At 50.9% G+C, this 27,202-nt stretch overlaps 1 protein-coding gene across 2 annotated transcripts in view; it reads right to left on the bottom strand.

Annotated features, from left to right (window-relative positions):
• Kcnj12 (potassium inwardly rectifying channel subfamily J member 12) overlaps positions 1-27,202 on the bottom strand; it is a 46,161-nt gene that overhangs the window by 5,828 nt on the left and 13,131 nt on the right. The window contains exon 1 of one of the 2 annotated variants that reach the window (XM_028857486.2): positions 246-3,288. The exons of the other annotated variant lie outside the window; for it this stretch is intronic. Coding sequence (XP_028713319.1) covers positions 246-585 — 340 coding nt within the window. The 5' untranslated portion in view covers positions 586-3,288. Of the gene's footprint in view, positions 1-245; positions 3,289-27,202 lie in introns of those variants that run through there. 2 annotated transcript variants of the gene reach the window in all.

Here is a 27,202-nt window from a genome sequence, read left to right as displayed (position 1 = left end):
CTACTGGGCATGGGGCGACACATATCCAAGACCCTCAAGTCATGCTCTAACAGCCTTGAAGGTTTCAAAGAGGTGAAGGAACTCCTAACCAAGACATACGGCCATCAGGCAGGAGAGCTGAGATCCAAACCTTGTGTCGAATGCAAAGTTTCCTACCACGTGACCTTAGGCTCTATAGGGTCACCAGGGTCACCAGTCCTCACTCTGACATCCTCCCCTACAGCTGTTTCAGTCGGCCACCTCACCATGGGTCTGTGTAGCTGAGGCTCGGGGCTGTAATGGTGGATGCTGTTTCTGTCTGGGCCAGGAGGCAGAGAGTTGGCGGGGCTGGGGAACCCGGGGACCATTCTGAGAAGACAGCTCAGTCCCAGATTTCTGAGCCTTCCAGGGGAAGGTGGCCAAGGCTGGGGTACTCAGACGCCGGGGGGAGGCTGCCAGATCCCAGGAGCCAGGCTTGTGTGGCCTAGAGGCCTTGAGGGACGTCCAGCGGGTCATGGTGGCTCTGGCTCCCACTATGAGCAGCAGCCGGCCTGCAGGGAACAGAATCACAGGAATCAACGACTGGGGGGCGGGGGGGAGTCCCATCCAGAAGCCTGCTCCAGGAAGGCAGCCTTACATCTGGCCAACCCCCACGTAGTGGCTGAGAGTACTGCAGTCACTCCTGGAACCACCTAGGCAGCGTCACAGACCTGGGAACTCCCACTTCTGGGATATTCCACCCAAACCACAGAGAAAAGCAGCTTCGTCAAGTTTATGCCTGTTCCGTACCTTGAGCCAGAACGGATGGAGCGAAGTCCCTTGTCCCTAAACACCCAGAGAAGGTACACAAGCAACAGAAGCAAACAGAGCCCTAGAGTGTGGAAGCCCCTCACTTGGGGGATGGTGAGAACAGACTCAAAAGGAAGACTCGGAAGCAGAGACCAGCGCCACAGACAGGCCGAGTGTCAAGAAGAGACCCCCACACAAAGGCCTGTGCAGCAAGAAAGTACTGAAGATCTCTAAGACACGCGGGGCAGAGTTTCAGCGGGAACATGCAGGCTGGCAGGCTGTTGCTCACTGGGCAGCAATGAGACTAGGAAAGAAAAGCAATGAGATTTGTTTCACAATGAGATTTGAAGAGGTCTAAGCAAGAAAAGAGGCCAGCACTCCGCTTCGTAGGTAGGGAAACTGAGGCCAAAGGAGAAAACAATGCTCAAGCCAACAGTGAGGACCATGTTAGCAAGGCCCGGGCTGGCCAGTGAGGGTCCTGGGCACGGCCAGGAGGGAATGAGGAGACTCAGTGGAGTACAATACCTGAATCAGACAAGTGGCAGCACTCAAAACGAGACCGGGCACAGTGGGCAGCAGAGGGTACAGGACCCGCAGGAAGAAATGACCTGTCCTGGACCTACAGGCCTAAGACCAGCTTCTTGCCCAGGCATCTGCAGGCACAGCCTCTCAGCATCCAGTAAGCTTGGAGCACTGGTCAGGGCCAAGACTGAGCTTTGAGCAAAAAGAGCTGCCACCTAACCTAGGGTGGGGCCTGGGAGTCACTGGGAGGTACCTCCGGATGGAGCAGGACATCCCATGCCAGTCTCCAAGGCTCTGCGCACCTCAGGTTTCGCTAACATCCGGAAGGAACTGGGACAAGGCTTGGGTCCATATTCCCAGATGTCAGCAGGATACTGACTGCAAAGACACGGACCCTGGGGAAGGAACATCAGGTGAGCCCCCTCCCTTGGGCTCCTCCAGAATGAGGAATAAAGGGGTCAAAAGTTATCAATGGCTCTACCTTCCAGATACTCTCCTGAGACTCTAACATGCTCATCCATTTAATCCCTGTAATGACCGTGACGAGTAATCCATTTTCCAGAGAGGAAACTAAAGCTCAGAAAGATTGAGTCACTTGTCAAGGGACACACAGCCTCTAAGGAGTGGAGTTTCTGTTCTGGAGAGCTGAGATGAAAACATCTATCACCCCAGCCCCCGAGAGCAGACGGGGTAGCAACATATGCCACCCCCAGTTCTCCAGACCCCACAATCCCATTTGGTAATAAAACATACAATACAAACTGTCCCCAAGTCGGCCGTCAACAGCAGACTTTTAAGGGACAGGGTATTCTTGAAGCTTCCACATCAGAAGACTCCTTGGAGGTCATCTCTGCCGGGAAGGCAAGCATGTGGCTCGCCTGAGTCCTTTCTTTTCGCCTGTGCCTGGGGAGACTTCCATGATCAACCACAGAGCTTTTGCCCACTGTATCCAGGAGCAGCGAATGCAGCCACCACCCATCAGGCTTAGCACGAGAGCTTCCCAGAGGCCTCCCTGCCTCAGTCACAAAGGAAATGGGAGACCAGGCAGGCAGGAGGCACAGGGGTCTCCCTTGTGCTAGGCCCTGCCCAGAGAGCAAACCTGTGGTAGCAGGCAAGAGGAACCCCTTCTTGCAGAAATGGCCCGGACAGACTAGGGGCGCATGACCAGTAAGGAAGCTGGTCTCCTTGGTAAGAGTTAAATTACGTATGGGTGTTCAGGGGGTGGAAAGTTGAGAGGGCTGACATTTCTTTCTCTAAATCTGGGAAGATGATTCCCTGGCCATTCTTCTAAGCCAGACTCCCTGGTCAAATCCTCAGACAACCTTTGCCCTCATCCCCAGCAAACATTCACGGCCAGTGCATACTCTGGACTCCTGCTCCAAGCCTATGCTAGGTTGAGGGAAGTAATGGCCAGGCCATGCTGGGGTGGGTAGGTCAGGCTGCACCCCCATCCCCCAGCCCTCACTGCTTCACAGCCCGTTCCCTGATTCGAGCAGCCACATCGATGTCTCTGCCTGAGAAGCTCTCCAGCCATCAGAGCACACTCTGCCCATGAGCAGGGCAGGCTGGGAACCAAACCCCCCGGGAGTAGGTGAGCAAACAGCTCCACTCCCTGCCCCTGGCATGAGCAGGCTCTGAAGTACATGTTCCAAGTGCCACCTTGGCTGGGAGCCCCCAACTGGTTAGATCCCCAGTTTGGTTTAGTTCCAATCGCCTGCTCCCCCGTCCCCAGCAGGAGCCCTGTCAACAACACGTTTTTTTACCACCCTGTATCTCTTCCTTCTCGGCCTCGTCTCCATGCTCGCTGCCCGCTGGGATTTCCTCAGCTTGTCTACCACAAAGCTACTACACTGGTAACTTTGTCCCTTGGACTCTCCTCATGGGGCCTCTAGGGTCTCACACCCGCAAAGTCTCCTTGAGCCCCTATGTCCCCTCCAGGATGATCCCACCAGCAAGTGGAAGGTATAGCACCTCTTCTCCACGACGTCCTCCACCTCTCCCATCTCCCACCCGCTCTATAAAGACCTCAGGATTCTGTTTTTGGAGAGAGTGCTTCAAGACAAGGTTTCTCTGTATAGCCCTGGCCATCCTGGAACTCGCTTTGCAGCCCAGGCTGGCCTCGAACTCAGAGATCTGCCTGCCTCTGCCTCCCGAGTGCTGAGATTAAAGGTGTGCGGTGCTATGACCAGTGACCTTTGGATTCTCCTGTCCTGGTTTCTACCCGTCAGGGTAGAGGAAGTGAGAAGTGTTCCCGCACAGAAGAAACCGCAAAGGCAAGGACAAAGACTGAAGGGGCGGGCGAGGAGGTGACCGTGCCGTGAATGAGCAGACAGACACATGCACAGGTGGGTGGTCAAGCGGATAGACCGACAGACTGGGCTGACAGATGTGGGGGTGTCTGGAGAGGAGTGACCAGATAATGGGTGGTTTGGTGAGTGGATGGATGGTTGAGCAGATGAATAGGAAATGAGTAATGAATGGATGGGATGGACAATTGACAAATTAGAGTGGATGACTGATAGATGGGTGTTCTGGTGGTCAGGTGGGTGTGTGGACAGGGTAGGGCGGGGAGGATCGGTGGGGCGAGGGTAGGAATCAGGTGAGAGCGGAAGGCGGGGGTGGGAGGACGCAGGTCAGACAGACATAGGGGTGTCTGGAGCTACTGGATGGGTAGCAACAGCTGGCTCAGTGGGCAGAAGAGACCAAGGAGGGGTGAGTGGAGGCACCGGTGAGCAAATCCGTCAGTGCGTGATGGAGCTACACAAGTACACATCGGGACCTCACCCTCACCTGGAGTTGCCTCGAAGTTCAATGCCAAGCGGAGGCCACTGTCATTCGAAGTAACCAAGCAGCTGCTGCCATCACTCAACGCCAGCTAGGAGGGGTGGGTGGGGCCTCCGGTGACTCCCAGACCCGACAGTGAGCACCGTGGAGCCATGGCAGGTGCTGCAGCTCTCCTCAGGAGGCTCAGAGGCCACCACTGAACCTGCTCGCTGCCACCCCATACGCCTTCACAGCACCACAGCTCCAACCAGGAAACCACTCAGACTGGACCAGGGCAGAGCAAGAAAAGGCCACCGCTGACGACGGTGAGTGTCGTGGTGCTCTCACACACACGGTCTCACAGAACCCACAGGGCCGGAATGACTACCCTCCCCTCTCGAGAGAAGCAGCAATGTCTCCAGGGTCACGGAGAAGCTTGGGGTGTTATGCCTGTGTTCAAGCTACTCCTGCCAGGCTTCCCCAATGCCACCCCCAGGCAGCTGTGGATAGCGTGATAGACAGTATTTCCATGGATGGTGCGTGAGTGAGCGAATGAATGAATGAGTACGGGGGTAAGTTTGGGTGAGCGGCATCGCTGAGCAGATAGGAAAGTGAATGGGAGAACGATAACATGTCAAAGGGGCAGACAGGAACTTGGCCGCGTGTGTGCGCGCGCACACACTCTACAGTGTCCAGAATCAGTTTTCCATCTGTCAAAGGGGCCCCTACCTCCCGACCCATCTGCCAAGTGGATCTGGGGAGAGGATGATGGGAAGGCTCTCAGAGCTTCTGGCGGCCAGGACCATGAGATGTCGTCACCTCCCCCACCTCCCAGGCAGAGTTCATGGGGACGCCCAGTCGGCTTTGTCACACTGGCTTTTCTGGCTGGGATTAAAGGAATGGTTGGTGAGTCACCCCCACATTCTAAGCCTCTGGGGCAGGTGACCGAACGATGGCAGGTTTGGAGATGCAGAATTATATTCAGATCGGGGCTCTTCCACTTACAAGTTGTGTGGCCCTCGGGAGCCCCTCCCCCTTTCTGGAAGTCTCTTCCACCCCTCACTCCCATCTTAAGTGACGCCTCGCACCCTCTGTTTGCCTCTCGGCCCTTTTCCTCTAAGAAACCAGGAATCGGGGCCAAATGGCACACAACTGGGAAGGTCCACGGCAGGGGCGTCCTGTCTGTGAACTGTGAATGAGTCCACACTGTGCTCTATTCATCACAAGCCAGCCTTGGAGGAGGGTTCCTCCCACCCGACATATCGGGAAACCGAGTCCAAGAGGTCAGGCCCTATCCCAGTTATTCGGCTCAGAGCTCTGTGCCGAGGAGGTGACGACCTCAGGGCAACAAGAAGCTAAAGAAGGCTCCGGAGAAGAGTCAGGGGTGAGAGCTGCGACTAGTTTGTTCTCCCCACTTCCTGTGGGCCCCCTGGCTGGCCCCGGCTCTCTCAATCTGACTCCTTACTGGGGCTTCCCCCAGACCCACAACTCCAGTCCTAACACTCTCACGATTGTTCCTCTTTAATGAGGAAGCCGGGGCTTATGACAGAGAGGTGACGCGCCCAAGGTCACAGAGCCAGGGGGTGGTGGCCTCAGCTTTATGGATACATGGCCCAGGGCCCCTACTTTACCCTACCCTGCAGCAGCTACAGCAGCCCACCGATAAGCTGACCCCTCGGCTCACCAGGAGCCGTCACCAGCCACCACGGCTCCCAGATGAGAAGGCTGGGAGTATCGGGCCAGGCCTCTCTAGATCTGAGGGTTGGGCCCTGAACAGTCGCCAGCCAGTGAGGGAAAGACTCAGCTGGCCCAGGCCTCTTCTCATGATCAACCTAAAAAGCAAGGCTCCGGAGCAGGCAGGCACTTCCTGAGGCTCAGGTGACATGCCAGTCTCCAGCCAATATTCCCATGAAACTGAGCATGGCAGCAGGAAGTGTGGGCCAGAAAAGACAGCATGTCAGCAACAGTGCCAATTTCTTTTTTCTTTTCTTTTTTTTCAATCAGAGCTGAGGACTGAACCCAGGGCCTTGCGCTTACCACTGAGCTAAGTCCCCAACCCCTAAACTTTTTTTGTTTTTGTTTTTGTTTTTGTTTTTTGAGACAGGGTTTCTCTGTGTAGTTTTGGTGCCCGTCCTGGATCTCACTCTGTATATCAGGCTGGCTCACAGAGATCTGCCTGACTCTGCTTCCCGAGTGCTGGGATTAAAGGCGTGTGCCGCCACCACCCGGCCAGTGCCAATTTCTTGAGGGGCCCTTCCCTGGCTCCAGACTCCACAAACCTCAGCAGGGGTCATAAGATGAACAGAATCCTAGCTCTCACTCCTGGCATGTGGCGGCCACAAAGCAAGGACGGGTCCTCACCAGGGTTCAAGAGTGTTGGTTCAGGATGTGACACCCCACCTGGACAGCCGAGAGCAGAGAGGTTCCAGGTGTGTGTCTGGACATCCCTTAGGACACATCCAGCATCTCCCCAGGGTAGGCTCAGCCCCCTTGCTCCTCATTACAGGGGCATCTGAACCTCAGATAGTATTCAGTCAGCTCTGACTGACAGAACCTGAGGATGAGTGAGACACACTAACCCCAATCAGGCTGTGCTGGATGGCCCGGGGGAGTGGACGGCACCCTGTGAGCCTGAAGTTGAGGCCAGGACTAGAGGTTGTGGCCCCACCATGGTAGGCAACGGGCACCAGATGCCAGGGAATGTTTCTATGATATTTTTATCTTGAGAACATCCTTTGGGAGTTGGGAGACAGAGTGTCCTTGGCTCCAGGCCCCTGGGAGCAGCAAAGGACAGGGACCTCTGGTTACCCTCTGACAGGACAGCAACAATTGCAAGGCCCTGTCCTGGGGTAAGGAGCACCTGGCCAGTATTCGGGTTTCATGGGTCTCTGGGTTCTGTTCCAGCTTGCTGTGTGTCCCAGGGAGGCAGGTCTCTACTCCTTTCTCACGCCCGTTAGTTTCCCACCTTTTCTGGGCCTGTTCAATGCCAGCTCAGAACTGGGAACTTGAAGAAGACAGAGTAGACCTCTGACTTCACTGGGTGCTTTACCGGCAAGGGATGAAGCCAGACAGCTAGATAAGAGCCATGCCAGAGCCCTGGGAGCCTTGGGAGGGTCTGGTCCACGGTGGAGAACTCAGGAGCTTCCAGAGGCGTATCATTAAGGCTAGGAGCTTTAAGCATTAAGCCACGGGCACAGGGACTATCCAGGCTGAGATGGCAAAATGGCGGCAGGGGCGGGCGGGAGCCGGAGATGTGTGTGAGCCTCCGAGTCCTCCAGATCTGGAAGCAGATTCCAGCTCTGTTACACTCACACTGGGCCTTGGGAGCTCTTCTACCTCTGGACTTCCCTGAGCCTGCCAGCAAACCCCGGGGCCTTCCAACCCAGCGTCCCAGCATCCTCCAGAACCTGGGGCTGAGAAAGTCTGATGGAGCACGCTGCTGCCATCCTAATTACAGGGAAGGTGAATATGTATTGAGAGTGCCAAAGGAAACAGGCCCTGGTCCAAGGTTACACTAACAGATCAACGAAACAGACCAGAGAAGCCTGCATGCCACACCGACAAGCTTAGACTTGATCCCAAGAGTTACACAGATCTCATGATAGAACCTGAACATTTTAACAGTTTCAGCGATATGGACTGGATTCCTGCCCCTTCCAGTAGAGCCTTGGGCAAGCTGCATCACTTCTCTGAACTCAGTTTTTGTACCTCCGGTACAGGACTAATAATAGCGCCTGCCTCATGGGGCTGGGATGGGCTCTCAGTGAGTCAGCCCATGGGGATTGCCCACAGGAAAACCTCCTGCCCAATCACTCTGCCCATCACAGCCCAGGAAGCTCGCAGGGCCCTGTAGGGCATGGACCAACCCCTGTCACAGGAAGGAGGATCAGATGGCCGGATGGGTATGAACCCCAAGAGAGAGGCCCAGGGGACAAAGACCTGCCAATGTCTAGTTTCCTTGGTGTCTCTTTTCAAACTTCAACTAATCTAAGTCTCAGACATTTCCTGAGCACCTGGTAGGGGCTTGCACAAAGGAGCAAAAACTTTAAAGAAAGAAGAAGCAACCAGACAGACCAAGGAGAAGCCTGGAGAATTTGAAAACATAAAAATGTATCAGAGCTGGAGAGATGGCTCAGTGGTTAGGAGTCTGCTGTCTTGCACATGATTCAAGTTCAATTCCCAGCGTCCATGTTGGGTGGTTCACAACTGCCTGTATCCCTAGAGCCAGGGGAACCAACACCCTTTTCTGGCTTTTTTGGGCACCAGTATACACACACACACACACACACACACACACACACACACACAAATGAATAAATCTTCAAGAACATTTATGTGTTGTTTATCATACCTATCATAGTAGGACAAAATGCAAGTGATAAATCTCCACTAACTGGTGAATGGTAAGGAAAATGTGGTGTAAACCCACAACGGACTATCACTCAGCTGTAAAGGAAAACAAGGGACCCACAGGAAGTTCCACATGTGGGAGAAATGGTGCAGGCCCAGGAGGGGACCAGATCTGACTGAGGACCAGGTCCACTGACACGTGGGTAGTTCCACCACTCAGTGAAAGCTGCAGACCCAGGCGGAAGTCCTGAGCTGACACAGGACAAGACCTGACCCCCAGTGGGACTAGTGACAGGATCTCTGGCCCTGAACACCAGACCCACAGAGGGAAACAACACCTCAATCCTACTACGACTTAGTTCTCTCCCGAACATTGCAAATGCCACTACTGAAGAAAAAGGGAGACTTGAATTTATACAAAATACAAGAAAAAAAAGAACTCAGCCAATAAACTAGCTTCAGATGGATGGGCAAGTTCCAGCACAGAAACCCAAACGACACAAAAACAGAGATGACACATCTTTCTCAAAGGTCACTAAACCCATAGCAAAGGTCCCCGATAAGAACAATTTGAAAGAACTTCCAGACAAATAATTTTAAAGAATAATTATAATTACATTCAAACAACCTAAAGAAGGCATGGATGTATTCCAAGAGAACAAATGCAAAGAGCTGGATGAAATAAGGAAGTCAATCCAAGATGTAGAAATTGAATTCAAGAGAAAGATAGAATTGCTGAAGAAAAACCAAGCTGAAATTATGTTGGAAATTAAAAACTCAATAAGCCAAAATAAAAGCTCAGGAGACAGCCTCAGCAACAGAATGCATCATGGGAAACAGAGCATTGAGGCTGGAAGAGAAGGGGTTAGACCTGAACCATCCAGTAAAGCTCAGTGATAAAGAAAGTAAAACACAAACAGAACACGAGAGGCCTCTGGAGAAGAACCCAGGGAAGACCAAATCTTTGAATGATGAGCATAGAAGAAGGAGAAGAATACCGCACTAACAGCATAGAAAATATTTTCAGTAAAACCAAAGAAGAAAAGTTGCCAAACAGAGAGAGAGGGGTGCCAGCCCCGTTCCCAGAGCAACGAAGAGACAGGGTGAGAGAAGAAACTCCCACGACTAGCACACTAAAGTTAAGACAAATGAAAGGTATTGAAAGTTGCAAGAGAGAAGGGTCGAGTCATTTGTGAGGGCAGGTCCATCAGAATACTGCCTGATTATTAGTGTGGAAACAGTAAAGCCAGAGGAGCCTGGAAAGGTGGATTAGACACTTTGAAAGACCACGACTGCCAACCCAGACAACTATACCCAGAAAACAATACAAAGAATTAGCAAGACAGGGCTAAAGAATAGCTTGTGTTAGGGGACACCTGCTGCTCACAGTTCAAATCCCAGCACCCATTCAGACAGCTGCCCACTGCCTGTCCCTCTACCGCAGGAAGATCTGAGCCCTCTACTGGCCTCCACAGGCACCCACACAGATGAGCACAGACATGCACACAGACACGTACATGTAAATAAATAATAAGAATACATTTTTTTTTAAAAAAAAAAGAATTAATGAAACAAATAGCTGGTTCTTTGAGAAAATAAACAAAACTGACAAATCCTTAGCCAAATTAACTAACAGGAGTAAAAGACCCAAATTAATAACATTAAAGATTAAAAGGGAGATATTACAACAGACATCAACGAAATTCAGAGAATCATGAGGATATACTTAAAAATATATACTGTGCCAAGTTAGAAAACTTTTAAGAATGGGTTAATTTCTGACATACCAAAATAAGACCAAGAGGAAATAAATAATCTACGCAGACCTATAACCACCAATGAGATTGGAGCAGTAATAGAAGGTCTCCCGACTAAAAGAAACATTGGGCGGCAGTGGCCCACGCCTTTAATTCCAGCACTCGGAAGGCAGAGCCAGGTGGATCTCTGTGAGTTCAAGGCCAGCCTGGGCTACAGAGTGAGATCCAGGACAGGCACCAAAACTAACCCTGTCTCGAAACCGCCGCCCCCCCCAAAAAAAAGGAAAAGAAAAAATAAAGCCAGGAACAGGTGGAGCCACTGCCAAACGCCACCAGAACTAATATCAATCCTGCTCAAATTATTTCATACAATAGCAAAGGAAAGAAGCTTCCAGACTCTTTATGAAGCCAGTATTACTCTGGTGCCAAAACCAGATAAAGACAAAATGAAAATTATAGAAAAATCTCCCTGGTGAACATAGATGTAAAAAATCCTAAATAAAAAAAACCCATAAACTGGACTGGAGAGATGGCTCAGCCGTTAAAGGCTAGGCTCACAACCAAAAAACCCATAAACCAAATTCAGAATCACATCAAAAAGATCATTCATAGGGCTGCAGAGATGACTCTCCAGCTAAGAGCCCTGGCTGCTTTTCCAGAGGACTGGGGTTAGATTCCCAGCACCGACGTGGCAGCTCACCTCTGTAACTTCCGTTCCAGGGGATCCAGTGCCCAATTTGGGACTCTGTGGGTACTGGGCACAAATGCAGTGCACAAATATACGTGCAGGCAAACATCCACACACATAAAATAACTTTTTAATTTTAAAAACAACAGCATGAGCAAGTTGGTCTTACCCCAGTGATGCAGGAATGGTTCAACACAAGAAAATCAATAAATGTGATTCATTGCATAAATGGATTAAATGACAGAAATCATACGGTCATCTCAATAGGCAGAAAAAAAGGCCTTTGGAAAAATCCAACATCCCTTCATGACAAAAGCCACAGAGAGGCTAGAGGCGGAAGAAACACCTCAATATAATATGAGACACGTGCCAAACCTATGCCAACATCACAGTAAGCGGAGAAAAATACAATGCATCCCCACTAAGACCAGGAACGAGACAAGATGTCCACTGTTCTTCAATAGAGTGTTTGAGTCTCAGCTAGAGCAACATCAAGAAAAGGAAATATAAGATATAACAGGAAGGAAGAAGCAAAACTCTCCCTGTCCGCAGATATATTATGTACATAAGAAAAAAACTCTGAGAGCTAATAAACATGTTCAGCAAAGAAGCAGGATAGAAAATCAGCACAAAAAGATCCTACATGCCAATAATAGACTAAAAAAGAAATCAGAGAAAAATCCCATTCTCAATAGTCACAAAAACAAACAGATAAATAAATTACCTGAGAATAAATCTATTTAGGACATGAAAGACCTCTATGATGAAAATACTAAGGAAGAAATTAAGGAAGACAATAGAGCATCCATTCCATGCTTATGGATTGGAAGAAATGTGAAAATGACCATCATACCAAAAGCACTCTACAGATTCAATATGATTCAAATAAAAATTCTAATGCCATTCTTCACAGACATAAAAAACACAATTCAAAAATCTGCATAGAAGCACAAAAACCTAAAGACTACTGTGGGAGATGTCACAGCATCTGATCAAATTACATTATAGAACCATAGTCATAAAAACAGCATGGTACTGTACAAAAACAGACACATAGATCAATGGAATAGACTTAAGGACTCAGATATAAATCCACACAACTACAGACACCTTTGACAGCTTTTGGACAAAGATATCAAAAGTACACACTGAGAAAAGACATCCTCAACAAGAGGTGTTGAAACAGCTGAATTTCAATGGGCAAAAAAGTGAACTCCATCATCATTTTTCACCCTGAACAAAACTCAACTTGAAATGCGTCAAAGCCCTCAGCGTATGGCCTGATAGCCTGAAACTGCCAGAGGAGAAATCAAGAGATGCTCTTTACCTACCGGCTCAGGAGGAACTTTCTGCAGAGGCTGTAAGACAGCAATATCACGGCATCTCTTGAGGCTAAAAGGCTTCTGTAGCAAAAGGAACTGCCAGTCACATGAAGAGGCAGCCCACAGGATGAAGAAAATGTTTCCAGCTATGCATTTGATTGTATTGATTTTGAGACAGAGTCTCTCTATGTAGCCCTGGCTAGCCTGGAACTCCCTATGTAAACAAGGCTGGCCTCAGACCTACCTGCCTTTCCAGAGGCAGAGGATTTGTGTCTAGAATAAAGAATTCAAAAAAACTAAACGTTAAGAAAAGAAACAACCCAATGAAAAAATAGGCTAGCCAGATATGCTGTTCACGTTTTTAATCCAGCCCTGGAAGGCAAAGGCAGGAAGAGCTCTGTGAGTTTAGGGCTAGCCTGGTCTAGTAGCAGTTCCAGGGCAGCCTGGACAGGACTGTATAGAGAGACTCTTTCTTAAAACAACAAAAGCAAAAAAAAAAAAAAAAGGCCAAGGAACTGAACAAAAAATTTTCAAAAGGATAAGAAATACACATGGCTAGGAAACACTTTAAAAAGTACTCAAGCTTCTTAGTAAGCCAGCAGGAAAATGCAAACTTGAATTACTTTAAGATTCCAGAATGGCCACCATCGGGAATCCAAAAGACAACAAATGCTGGCGTGGATGTGGAGAAAGGAGAACTTTATCCACTGTAGTCTCCACTACACAACTAGTGGAACCACTCTGGGAGTCATCCTAGAAGGTTTTCAGAAACCAGGAAATAAAACTGTCATATGACCCAGCTAAGCCTCTCTAGACACAGCCGAAGGACTCTCTATCCTACCACAGAGACACTTGCACGTCCACGGTCATTGCTGCTCTGTTTATAGCAGCGAGGAAATGGAATCAGTCTAGACGTCCATCACCAGGTGGGTGGATAAGAAAAACGTGTTACGTGTGCACAGTGGAATATTACCTGGCTGTAAAGACAGACGAAACCACGGAAGTTTCAGAGGAAGGGGTGGAACTGTGGAAAATTATACTAGATGAGGTAACTGTGACACAGAAAGACAAACGTGTGCTTTCTCTCATACTCGGGTCTTAAATCTCTTGTTCTGTGTGTTTGACTTGAAGCACAAGTCAGGAAACTGGGAAGGAGCCCTTGACGGGAGCACAATCAGGAAGGGAGATGGGAGATCATGAGTGGATGAAAGCAAAGAGGTGGGTGGAGGCTGGAGGCTGAAGTGGGGAGGGGTATGAGAGTATGAGGAAACCAGGGGTGCAGAGGAAGACCAGCCAAGGGAAAGACGCACGAATAACCACATGGAAGCCTGCCGTCTCATAACCCAACTGAAAAAATAATCAGAGGGATAGCAGAAAACTCGTGAAATGAAAGGGGAGATGGGGATTGAAGGACTAAGCCAGGATAGGGGTGAGAAAATGGAGGAGAGAGGGTTAACCCTAAGAATGTATGAAATGGCCTCGTGAAAGCCCACTATTAGTAAGCTAATTTCAAAACACAATTTAAAAAAGAGTTCAAGTGGAATTACCCTGCATGGGTGGAAATGTGCAAGGCATAGGGTAGCTCCCTAGGAGTTATTGGTTGGGAAGGCCCCACAGGTCTTCAAAACAACACAGGCTAGCTGGGCACTATGGTGCACACCTTTAATCTCAACAAAGACAGGTGGATCTCTGTGAGTTTGAGGCCAGCCTGGTCTGCACAGTGAGTTCTAGGCTAGCCAAGGGCTACAGAGTGAGACCCTATCTCAAAACAAACAAACCCACAAGCCATTGCCATGGCTCTTGGTTATCTCCATAACTACATAGTAAGAAACCACACACTTTGGCTGCAGGGCATAGAGAAACCAACCTTAAACTGACCGGAAAACTTCCTCTCTGTTGGCCAGCTTTCACAGGGCTATAAAGTGCTATGCAGGGGTGGGAGAGGGAAAGATATCAATGGTCTTACCCAGGTCTTACCTTGTGTGATGCAATACCAACCTTCCCAGCAAGATGTGCCTACTGCCGCAGTAGTGGTACAGCTGTTATGGGTAACTAATTATTTTCTGATGGAATCTGAGGCCTGCTCCACAGGAGGGGGTTTCATGCATGGAACTGAAATCCTGATCAAAAGTCCATAGCTCAGAAGTCATGGCCCCTAGGGGAGAACCTGCTATTGTTATTTTGCTAAATGTCCATGCTGTCAAATTGCTTTCTATTTATGTTTCTACATATGGACCTACACTTCTCTCAGTCTTGGTCAGAGAAGCTTCATTATGCAGTGGGCAGCAGTCACTGCAGGGATCAGTAACTGGCCAACAGTGTCAAGAATAAAAGACAGAGTGTTCGACCCTAAGCAGGACACCTACATCACCCCCACACACCAAGCCTCGGGGGACTTCACAAAAGAGGAGGCCAAAATAAAATGGAAGAGCCGAAGGACGGGAAGGAGTGCTTTCTTACAGACATGGCCTGGCTGTCATGTATTCACAGACGCTGTGGTTATCTGCACACAATCAAGCCAAAATCCTAGCACAGAAGAAAGAAGTGACCTCCAGGCCCCACCCTAGACTGAGGAGCCATTGGCAGTGGGTAATTGCTGTGGGAGAGAATCCTTCTTTATTGAGGATGTGGCTGCTGGTTGAATTCCCATACTCCCTATACCCATGGGCATATAAGCAGCACTAAATGGACTTAGTAAATTTTATATATATCAAAAAAGACATGAAGTTGAGAGGGGAGTTGTTGAGAAAGGTACAGAAGGAATTGGGGGGCGGATAAAGGTGGATATGATCATATTTCATTGTATACATGTATGAAATTCTCAAGAATAAAGAAAAATTCATAACATTTGCAGGTAAATGAATGGAATTTGGAAAATTATACTCTCAAGTTTATCCAGGCCCAGAAAGACAAACACCACATGTTCTCTCCCTGGTTTCAAACCCTTTTGTTTTGAATATTTCACTAGAAGGTTATGTGATGGCCAAAAAACCAGAAACAGGCCTAGTTGAGCGGGGGCAACACATTCATGGAGGGAGACAGTCAAATATAGGCAAAAGGAAAGTACAGAGTGGGAATACAGGGTTGTTCAGACATGGCGTGGGGGTGGGGAACAAGAAAGTGAGGTTAACCAAAGTGAACGGTACCTGAAAAAGCTGTCTAGAAGCACACAGCTCGCCACTCAAGTGAGAAACAGTAACAGTACCGACCTCGCATGGTTTCAATGAGCTCTTAGTGAGTCAGCACATGGGGATTGCCAGAGGACACCCCACTACCAACCCAACACACCTGAGGGAGATAAAACACGGGTAACAAGAAATCAGAGGAGAAAGTCCTCCAGGTGGAAGTGGGGTCGGTGACGGGAGAGTACAGGGAGTGGGTGAGTCGAGACCAAAGATGCATGAGTTTGAAAAAATTGGAAAAAAAAATCCATGAGTTTGTAAGCTTAGTAAAAATAGATAATATTTTTAAAAGAGTTTAAACACTGGTTAGCTGAACAATTCTGCTCCCAGAAGACACGGGTTATGAAATGGTCCTCACTGCATCCCTGCCCCTCCCTTTGGGAATGGCAATGTATATTCTGTGCCACTGTATGTTGCAAGTATATCATGTGCTTTTTTTTTTTTTACAGGTTTAAAATTAAGAGACCACCTTGAGTCTCCGAAGAAACTTTATACTTTGTGCTTTTACACTGTCTTAAGACTATGGAGACTTTTGAAGTTGGACTAAATGCATTTTGCATTATGATATGTCCAAAAGACTATGAGAACCAAGGAGTAGAATATAATGGTTTGAATGATAAAAGCCTCTATAAGTTCATATGTTTGAATACTTCTCCAGTTGATGGAATTCTTTGGGAAGGATTAGGAACTCTTGGGAGGTGTGGCCTTGTTGGAGGAGGTGCATCACTGGGGACAGGCTTTGAGGTTTCCAATGACTCCCAATATGCTTTCGCTCTCTCTCTCTCTTTCTCTGTCTCTCTCTCTCTTTGTCTCTCTCTCTGTCTCTCTCTCTTTGTCTCTCTCTCTGTCTCTCTCTCTCTTTGTCTCTCTCTGTCTCTCTCTCTCTCTGTCTCTCTCTCTCTCTGCCTCTCTCTCTCTCCCTCCCTCCTTCCCTCCCTACCTTCTCTCCTCTGTCCTCTGGTTGTATCTCAAGATACAAGCTCTCAGCTCCTGCTCCAGCGCCATGCCATGCCTGCTGCCATGCTCCCCACCTTGATGGTTATAGACTCACCCTCTGAAACTGTAAGCCCAATAAACTTCTCTCATTTGCCTTGGTCATGGCGTCTCTTCCCAGCAACAGAAAAGTAACTAAGACAATAAGTAATTGTGATTGATCAGCTGTGGATGAGATGTCTATGTCAACCTCCCTCATCCAAGGCTCAAGAAACTTTGTCCAAGAGTAGGCAGAAAGCATGTAAGAGCCAAAGAATGGAGAGGAGAGCTGTAAAATGCTGTCTTTATGACATGATATGGCTGGTGCTTACAGCTGCTCAGGGGTCGAGAGTCACTTGGTGGAGATATGTCTGTTAGTAGGTTGTCCATCTCCAGCGTGCACATGGGCAACACTAACTGGACTAGAGGGATGATTAATAACAAGGATGATGATGATGATGATGATGCTGATGATGAATAGAAGACAAGAAGTTGGGAGGGAGGGAGGAGGTAAATACAATCAAAGTACATCATATACATGCACAAAGTCTTCAAAGCATGAATGCTAAATATTCCTTTTTAAGAAATGATTTTGATTAGTAGATAGAGTACACGGAGTTGGGCCCAGATACCAGTGAGGCTCACATGATTTGCAGTGTCTCAAAACCCACATGACACCATCTCCAAGAGGCCCTTCACAGTACAATGTCCTTCTCTGCTGGTCAGAGCTCAGTGAATCCTTCAGACTCAGAGATGCCTCCTCCTTGCAGTCTTCCAAGGTTTCCCAGCTCACCTGCTACCCTTCCAAAGCACCCTGCACATCTCTCAGGCCTTGTACTCTGAGCCTTGCTTCTGCTCAGTGTATCAGAAAGTTCCAGGTGGGTGGCCAAGCAGGCTTGAGAGAGGAAGAAATAAGGCAGAGACACATGAGAAGGGGGCAGACCAGACAGAAGCCCCGAGGCTGAGCGGTGGCCTGGTGGGTCCCAGGCATCTGAAGGGTAGTAGCCAAAGTTGAGCACACTGGAGAGACAGGAGAGAAGCTGACAGCACACAGGACAACAGGGTGAGGAGGCAGTGGCTCAGGTGGGGCAGTCTCACCCAGTGACACAGAGCTTGCTGGCTTCCCGGTCCTCACGTCTGAAAGCAATTGATACTCCTTGTCCCAGAGCGACATGTGAGATGGCTGCTTCCTCCTCCTGCCTTGTCATGTGCTCACTTCCCTACCCAAAGGCCCTTCCGTCTCTGTTCCTCACTCCCTCAGGTCCTTCAACACCCAGCCCCGTCACTAGGGAACTCTGTCACGAGGACCAGGACAGCCTAAGTTTCTGAAGCTACTATGCCAGGCCTGAGCCTGACTCCCCTGAGGGACCCCAACATGAGGCCTGGGAGGCAAAAGGTGGGGTTAGGAAGGTGGACTCTGTCCTATGCCAATAATACCACTGAGGGTTACATTTAACACAGCAGCAGAATTCTTCTCATGCCACATTCTTTCCATGCCCACTGTCCAGCCTCGGGGCATCTGGCTGGCTGGCTGTCCACTTCCACAGATACTCTCTTCCCACACTCTCATCTTCAGACATGTCTGCCTGGTCTCTAGAACGCCCTCACCCATGCCTGGAGTTACTCAGATTCTTCTTCCATACCGTTAGCTGACCTCCTGAGGAACCAAGAGTAAGGAGAAATGTCCCCCAAGGTCAATTTAAGCATGCCTAGCACCAAGTTTTCCTCCACTTTAATCCTTACACACACACACACACACACACACACACACACACACACACACACACACACGGCTACCTGGTGTAGCGGTTAATCTTGTCAACTTCACTGGTTTTAGAATCACCATGGAAACACACCTCTGGGTGTGTCCAGATGTTTCTAGAAACGTTTGGTTGAAGAGGGAAGACCCACACTGAATGAATGCAGCATCATCCCACTGGCTGGGTCCTAGACTAGGTAAGAGGAGAAAGCAAGCTGTGGACCAGCATATACCTCTCCGCTTCCTGACGACCCAATGCGACCATCTCACACTCCCGCCACCATCCCCTCCTGTCATGATGGACTGCAATTCTCCCACTGTGAACATTTCCTCCTCCAGGTTGCCCTTGATAGGCAATTTGTCATGGCACCAAGAAAAGTAACTAATTCACCTGACTACACCCAGTCAGGATCTCTCTATTGCTCTGCCTCCAAGCCCTGAGGACAAAGGACAGAAAAGTGTGTGGCCCCATCTGTGGTGGATGGGGTAGCCCTTCCCACAGCTCCCTTCTGGCCCCAGCACTGACATCTGAGGGCAGCGCCAGGCAGTTCCTATCCCCATCTACAGATACCATTTCAATAAGGATCTCACTGCTTCCAGTTACCTTTGTAGCAAAAGCATCCTGAATAAGTGGATGGCAAATGCACCCAGCTGGCGAACAGTGCTCCACACTGCTAGAGGCAAAGGGTTGGGACCAAAGCCAGTTCATGAGCCCACAGGGCAGTCTGGGACCCACGTCTGTCCCATTGGCTCATCCCTTCGCCTGTTGACCCTGAAGACATGTTTTTGAGGGCTAGACCTACACAGGGTGTACCAAGAATAGAGTGGAAGGTTCAGTCCTCTTGATGTTGGGGGGGGGTCCAGAATAAAGCCATCAATGCACAAGACAAGGCTTCAGGAGGTGCTAGATGGCCACCCAGGGTGGAGAGAGCCGGGATTATGAGACAGGAAGTAGGGCTCCAGGCAGACGGTAAAGCGAACAAAGGCTCTGAGGTGAATGAAGGTGGGCTGCACAGTACGAGGAAGAGCGAGGGTGGGAGGGAGGTTAGGGGCCCCTTGGGAGGGCAGCTGGGTGCCCTGCCTTTGGACACATGAACCATCCTCAGTCGTCCAGATCAAATCCACAGTTGGGGTCCAGCTTGCTCACCTCCACCTCAGAGTCCTTCCCAGGGCAGGGGCCCAAGAAAGAACACGAAACTGAGGAGCCTTCCAGGAGGCAAGGAGGGGGTGTCAACAGCACTTTGTCTAGTCGCGGTATGGGGCTGCTCTTGACGGCTGAGTTAAAAATGAGACTCGGGAACCTCACCCCTCCCAGGTGAAAAGGGGGTCCCCTCATGATGTTCTAACTTCACATCTACCTGTCACCCAGCTTCTTGACACTACTGTGCTTTCTAATCCCAGTGAAGTGATTCTGTGCATCAGAGTGCAATGCATGCCACCACCCTTTTACAGAGACGGGAACTCAGCTCAGAGAGGGCAAGCACCATGCCCACAGCCAGCCAGCTGGTCAGTCCTTGGCATGGCAAGGGTAGGGATTTGGGGCTCCAGAGCTGCAAGTACAGAGGTGCAGAGTCACTGGCAGAAATTCTGGCCACAGGCTTGGCTTAGTACCATGTCCTACAGGAAGCCTTCCGGACTGTGTGCCTCTCAGCAAGGGCCTAGGTAGCTAACTGGTGCCATGAGGAGGCAGAGGCTGCCAAGCCCCTGAGTTGGTGCCTCAGGACCTGGAATGTGCATGAGGACGTGACTGTACCCACCCTGTGATCAGACCATGATCTTGTGAAATTAGCCTCTAGGCATAAATCAATCGAAACAAAATGGTATGGGAATTGTAATTTTGTGGCTTTTGTGGATTTTTCCTTTTAAAGTACCCATGTGTCTGCAGTAGGATGCGACTCTTGCTCTCAGGACAGGAGTGGCCCGACTGTACAGTCGCTTCAATAAACCTCGTGCTGTTTGCATCAACTGGACCGGAGTCCGGGTTCTTGGGGCACCCACTCGAGAAGGTAGTGCCCTGGGTCTGGGGTCTATCAGTGTCCACCCCCTGCTGCCCCAGCCCATAAGCATAGAGCTCAAGGAAGTGGTCAATCTGTGGGGAGCAGGGGTTTCACCAGCAGGTCTCAGTCGTGAGAGCCCCGGGGAAAGTCTGCTCCTGCTCGGCTCAGGAGAGTGAGAGCTTCAGTCTTCACGACTGCCTGGGCCTCCCAGCAGCCTTGAGAGCCCCTCCAAAAGGGAAAGCTCCATCCGGAGAGAGGCACCTGGGCACTAAGCAGGCTAGTCATTTCAAGGCACACTGCTGGAGCAGCTAGTGAGGCTCACACGTGAGTAAGTCTGCCTTCCTACCAGCTCCACCTTCAGGTAAGATGCTAGGCAGGGTGGGGAGGGGTGGGGGGTGGTGTAACTCTTTCTATATCTGCTCCTGGTTGCACCCTCCTGTAGCCTGCTGTAGCCTGCTCACTTCCACCTCAAAGGCATGATATATGTGATTAGCCTTTGCCACCTCAGTGTTCACATCTTTAAAATGGGCATATTGCCCCCTTAGCACAGCAGTTGGAGGATTAATGGCATTGCTCTGTGCTCAGTGCCCAGAACAGATTTGAGAGCTCAGCAGGCAGCACACACAGAGAGCTCACACCACCGCTGATATGTGGCATCTTTTTTTTTTCCAAGACAGGGTTTCTCTGCGTAGCTTTGCGCCTTTCCTGGATCTCACTCTATAGCCCAGGCTGGCCTCGAACTCACAGAGATTCACCTGCCTCTGCCTCCTGAGTGCTGGGATTAAAGGCGTGCCTCACCACTATCCAGCTATACATGGCATCTTTACTGACATATAGCCTAAGGCATGGTGCACGTTCTTCTAGAACATTCCTCAAGATCAGGACAAGGGCTTGAGTGCAAGAAGTTTATTCGGGACTTGGTTGGGAAGCACACACAGGGAATTTGAGCCAGGAGAGGATGGCAGCATGGTCCGTGGCCCCAAGGGGGCACCAGACGCCAAGCCTAGGAAGACCCTCGGAGGACCTCCAGGGTGCTGTGGGTGTCAGGGGCTGTGATCCGGCCGAATTCCGAGTGAGCTGCCACAAGCCAGCACACTCACCCACAGCTGTGCAGGCAGGCAGCTGTGGTGCTGGAAGAGGCGCGGGTGGAGCCCGGGAAGTATTTGGCACAGTTGGCCAGCAGCTCTTGCCTCATACAGAGGTCAACATGTCTGTGGGCAGCTGTCACCCGTGTGTGCAGTGTGTCTGTGTTCCTGTGTGCATGCCTTCCCGGAGAGCAGATCTGGTCACACCGGTGGTGCTGTGCACACCCGGACTCTGGGTCTGCTCTTGCACGTGCGTGTACACAGGCATGGACACACACACACACACACACACACACACACACACACACACACACACCTCGTTCAGGGTTAGGCAGTAGGGTGGATGCACACACCCAACCTGAGCAATGCTGCAGGGTGGGAGAGATGGTCTGGTCACCATGGCAACGGGCAGTATCTAGCTAGTCTGGGACAGCTCTGGTTCAAAAGAAAAAAGGGAAAAAAAAATCCAAGCATTGAACACAAAATGAGGCAGCATGAAGGAAAGGAATTGGGGGTAGGGGTGTCCTCCCAGCAGCCCCAGGCCAAGTGGGCCTCTCCGAGTCCCTGGATATAGAGTCCTTCAGAGGCTTGAGAAGCCCCTCAGGGGATAGCCAACAGAGGAAAGTGCCCTAGGGTAATGCTGCTGGAGGTGAGGGGGGGACATGCTCCCAGGGTTACTGAGCCTCCGAAGGCAGTTGGCACTCTGTAAACACAGGCATGCTGGGCCATGCCCACACAAAAGTCACCAGCTCCGACAATTAACGCACTAATTGCGCATGCTGTCCACAGCCAGTGCATTAGCCCAGATCATGTGGTGATTTATTCACGAGCTTCCATCTCCTGTCTGTCCCCCGCTCGCTCGTAGCCTCAGCTGCCTCTTCTGGGTGAGGAGGCTGGGACAGAGGCAGACGCTTCCCTGGCCTTGCTTTAGAACCCTGCATGCTGTTTATGTTCCATCAGATAAGAGTGCTCAGGATGAGACCCGCCACCACAAGCCACTCCCTGCAGGCAGTGGCAGCTGTAACCGCCAGTCTTGCAGCGACAGCTGGGAAATGCCTCTTCTTGTGTCTGAGGGAACTGGGGCTCAGAGGTGGTCCCTGCCCAAGAGCCCATGTTTGGAATCTTCAACACGAGAACAGAAATTTCCCCAGCCCGCGACCCTCTGTGCAGGAGCATGGCCCCGCAGGGGAGAATCGGCTGTTAACCTCGCCTGATAAAGAGGAAACTGATGTTCAGAGACGTCAAGGGACTCACCCGGGGCTAGAGAGCCCCAAAGAGACAGAGCAGTGGCTTTAGAGTCAGGGTCCTGAAGACCCCATCATTCAGGCTCCCTAGCTCGGTTCTGAGTAGTCCTGTGGGGTTGGCACCATTATAATACTTTAAAGATGGGGAAACGGAAGCTCAGAGAACTAGAGAGAGACTTTGCTTGGGATCACACAGCTAGGAAGGGAAGTAGACGTGTGATTTTGATGGACAATGTGCTCCCGTTCAGGGTCTGGGTAACCCCCTGAACTGTGACCCCAGGGCTGGAGTCTCCAAAACACCTGCCTGCAGAATCTAGGGAGCTGCTCCAGAGGAATTGAGAATGACTCAGGAAACTCAGGGGGACCGCTGCCTGGGCCACAACCAGGGACGGTGGCCTCCCCTGTGAAGTCACCTGCCTCTGTGCACAGCTTATCCGCCAGCCCTGGAGGAAGACAAGACAAGTGGGAAGGCCCCATGAATCAGAGCAGCAACCTCGCATGGAAATCACAGTGACCATCCTCAAAAGCAGGGCCCCTCACTCAGCACAGGCTCTCTGCACATCAACGTTAGCTTAGGGGCATCCTGAGCGCTCCGCCCCCTACATGTTCCCTAGAGCATCCTGCTAGCTTTTCTGGAGACCAGTGGGAATGCCTGGCCACTCTCACGGGGCTAGAGTGGCCTTGCCTGTGAGGACTAACTCCCCTGTGAGGGCTGAGGCAGCCATGAGATCTAACCATCACGTATACTGTTCACAGAGCAGGAGGCAGGCTTTGAAGATCAACCCTGGAACTCCCTGGCTGTGTAGTCTTAGGTCCCTAGACGCCTTCTCTGAGCCTGGGTTCCTGGTGTCTGCTGAAAATTTCTCCCAGGGACCTGACAGACAGAAGTCTGGGTTTTGGAGCCCACATTAGGGCAGTGGGCACCTCTGAGGGCTCTACCTCCCAGGGCTCTAGAGCAGCTACAAGCCAGGCCTGGCATAGACCTGGGTACAACAGTAGGCACCTGGGGCTGGCTACTTAGGCCCACAGCCTAGCTGTTCCTGGGCCACACAGCAAGAGAGGGCAGACCGCACTCTGGAGATGTCTTACCCACTCCATAGAGCAGCTTCAACCTCTCCCCAGCCTCCACCAGACCCCAAATGCTCTCTTCCTCTTTGGGCTAGTTCCCAGCTTTTGCTCCAAGCTCTGCCTTTTGGTCATGGTAAGATCTTGGGCAGGTCACTGTACTTTCCTGCCTCTGCTTCCCCCCTTGTAACAAGCGGCAATTGGCCATGACTGGAGTGAGGACCGCCAGGTTCCTAAGTTTAGTGTTGAGCCTGGCGTAGGGAAATATCGCCATCTCTACCCCAGTTACCATCATTTCTGTCTGTACACTGGGGACACACACTTTGCTGCAGGCCTAACAGTGTAAAAAGTTTCTGGAGAAACAGATGGACGCTTGCTGGCGGCTCCCCCTTGACAACAGGAGCCCCCACAGCACACACCTCCTGGCTCTTGCTGGGCCATCCCTCCCAGAATGTCCACAGCCAGCCCACAGTCTTCGCCCTTCCCACCATTCAGCCTCCAGCTGAGCTTCTGGAGCTGACTCCTTAGTCACCAGCACAGCGAAGGCACAGCAGGGGCTCCCTGAAGGTTTACAAAACAATGATCTAGAGATTGTCCCAATTCCCCCACCAAAGCCTTAACGAGCAGCGTGATCCCGGAGGTGAGGCAGAGGCAGGCAGATCTCTGTGAGGTGGAGACCAGTCTGGTTGACAGAGCGAGTTCCAGGACGGCCAGGGCTGCACAGAGAAAAGCTGTCTTGAAAAACCAAACAAAAAAAGAGCAGGATGAGACAGGCATCATACTTTTACAAACAAGAAAACTGGTTATGAGGAAACACCTGCAGGTACTGGAGAGCTGGAAGAGACTACAGCCCCATCCTCAGCCCCTTCTCTACCACAGCACTGTAAGCAGGGCAGCAAAGGCCATCATTGGTCACTAGCAGTGCCCACACTGAGGATGGTAACCCTGAGCTTGGAGAAACCACATTCCAGGGATCAACGCCTTCAGTGAAGCCCTGGGAGACCGTCCTCTGACTAAGGTCCCATTGTTCAATGTGGGAGTAGAGACAGATCCAGAAACTAAACTGTATACCCCCAGCCACTGAGGCCTCATCTATGAGGTGAGTTCTGAAGGATGTGGTTGTTCAGGCCCAGTGCCTTGAACAGAACAATACTCAGCCATCAGCTGTGAAATGGCAAGGTAGAGGCCCCTCAGAGCCCATGTCCACCAGATCCCATTGAACCGCACAGGGGCACTATAGTCCTGGGGCTAGATGAACGACCAGTGGACAGTGCTGGGTCCACAAGAAAAACCCTGGAGCAAAGGGAAGAACTTGGACAAAGAAGGACCTGCTGAGGCTCTGAAAGTAGGAAGGGCCCATGAAGGAAGAGGTTCCCATTCAGGGGAACCTGAGTTCCAGGAGAGGTGTGTGACAGGAAAGGCCACGTTCAGGGAGAGACCACCGTCAGGGAAGATGCTGAGGATGGGTGTAGATAAACGCTAGTCCTGGGGTATAACCAACCACGGGAGCAATTTGTGGGCCCTGAACCTGGGCTCTGAGGGATGGATCCTTTAACCCTGGCTCAAGAGAGCATCAGAGGCCCCAGAAACTCCTTTAAGCCTCTGGGAGCCTGTGTCCTCCTAGGGATAGGAAGAGAGTCCCAGCATCCTTCAGGGTTGTGATGTAGACGCAATGTGTCAGCACACCAACTTCTAGTCAGTGCAGGCTTCCACTCTGCAGGCTTTCTGAGCCCAGAAGACCGGGGTATAGCTGGGGTAGAAATGAGCTGGAAAGCCTGGACACTGGAGACAGAGGTGCAGACTTGCAGAGAAGACACAAAAGGCTCCAGAGACATATGGACTTGGGGTTATAGGCCTGGTCTCAGAGGAACAGCTCTGTCCAAATAGGGGATTACCACGGCAGGGCAGAATTTACATAGGGTCAGAAAGCCAGGGGGATCGTGCCTCGGATTCATAAGCACTGGCCACGCTACCTTCTCCTCCTACAGCTGTCTGTGCATACAGCACCCTACCCTCCCAGCCTCCTAAGTTCAGATGCATTGATGTGTAGTCACAGCACCCACCCTAGTCACAGCACCCACAGCTCACGCCACCATCAAGCCCTCCACTTGTGTCCATCTACATCTATGCCCACCACACAGAGTCAGCCATGTAGGGAGCCTGACCCGATTAGCGCTGCCTATCTATGGCCACCGCCATCTAAGTTCACTGATCCGGGGTCCCCTGCTTGAGGCTGCCGGATTGTGAAGAAGGCATGTTTCACTGGCCGTCCTCCCAACCCACATCAGCACCCCCAGGCCGAGGGGAGACAGGTGGCTTGGAGTCCCTCCAAATCCAGCCTATGGCACTGCCCTGGGGGAGGAGGCTCCTGCCAGCCCTCATGCCAAATGGGCTGAAAGAGGGTGGGGACCAGCTAGGAGGTACGCCCGCCCCCCCAAACAGCTGCAGCCGAAGGTGGAGTCCAGAGAGAAAAGCCCTGTGGGGCATCTGTCCATCTGTCATTTCCTTGGCATCCCATTACAGCAGTCAGACCAGCCTTCCCTGGAGAGCCCAGGCCTTGGAGTTGGCACTACCCAGGGCACACATGCTGGCACACATGCAAAGAGGATGACCCAGTCTGCAGACCCAACGGAGAACGGCCCTCCTGCTCTGTCCCTGCTCTGCCCTTACTGCCCCAGGGTCAACCACCTCTGCCCTCCCCCCCCTCTTCTCTCAGACACCTTCAGGTCACTCCTTGACCTCACAGTCTCTGCTCACACAGAGGCCATGGTCATTCTCCCCTCAACACACAAGCTCCATGGAGCAGGACTGCTTTGTCATCCAGTGTCCTAGGGCCATAGACTCTGGGTCGCCTCTGGAAAGACTCCTCCCTAACAAGTTGAGAGAGAATCCAGTGGTGAAAGAGAACCTTGGATATAGCAATGGATTTAGATAGCCAGAGGGGACCAGGCCCTGCGGACAAGAGGGTGATAATCTGTCTATAGGAGAAGGCGGGGAACAGAAAATGGGCCGTCTGTGGCTGCCCATAGCGGACTGCAGCTGTGCTTAGGGGCCTTGTAGACTCTTATTCTCTGCAAGTCCCAGGGGACGTGGGTGGCCATCGACTAAGAATTCCTTTGCCTAGAGCCCAGAGATGGCCCTCAAGAGTACTCTAAGGGCCTTCCTGGGCTAAACGCTCCCCTGGGAACACAGGTGCCACCACAGGCCTCATGAAGCCAGGAGCCAGAGACACTCACCTGGGAGCCTCTCAGTGGCCACAGGAGTCTGTGGATACAGCTGCTTCTCCACAGGACCTGGGATCTCTAAAGCCAAATGGAGGGATGGATGGATGGATGGAGGGATGCCTCCTAAGTACCAGATTTTTAAACTATAGATTTATATGTGGTACAGGGTATATACGTGACTCCATATGGTAACTCAATGTGGGTCACAAAAAAAATTGGCAACAATAAATATTTTGAACGTGCGATGATCAAAACTCAATTCGAAGTCAGCATGTCATGAGTCCCATGTGTTTTAGGCCGTGCTTTCCCATGATGCCTTGCACAGCATCACTGCAGCCTTGATTCTGAACACCTCATGCCCACTCTGCACTGGGCCACACAACACCAACAAACACTGCCTGAAACACTTTGGCTCAAATGTATGCTGGGAACTGCAGTGTTTTTAGTGTGCACACAGTGTTCTAACCTTACAGAAACATAAAAGAAAATAACACTTTTATGTTT

This window comes from Peromyscus leucopus, chromosome 8b (assembly GCF_004664715.2).
Source record: "Peromyscus leucopus breed LL Stock chromosome 8b, UCI_PerLeu_2.1, whole genome shotgun sequence".
NCBI classification, from domain to species: domain Eukaryota; kingdom Metazoa; phylum Chordata; class Mammalia; order Rodentia; family Cricetidae; genus Peromyscus; species Peromyscus leucopus.
The sequence above is the reverse complement of the archived record's forward strand: the minus strand, read 5'-3'. Positions and strand labels throughout refer to the sequence as shown.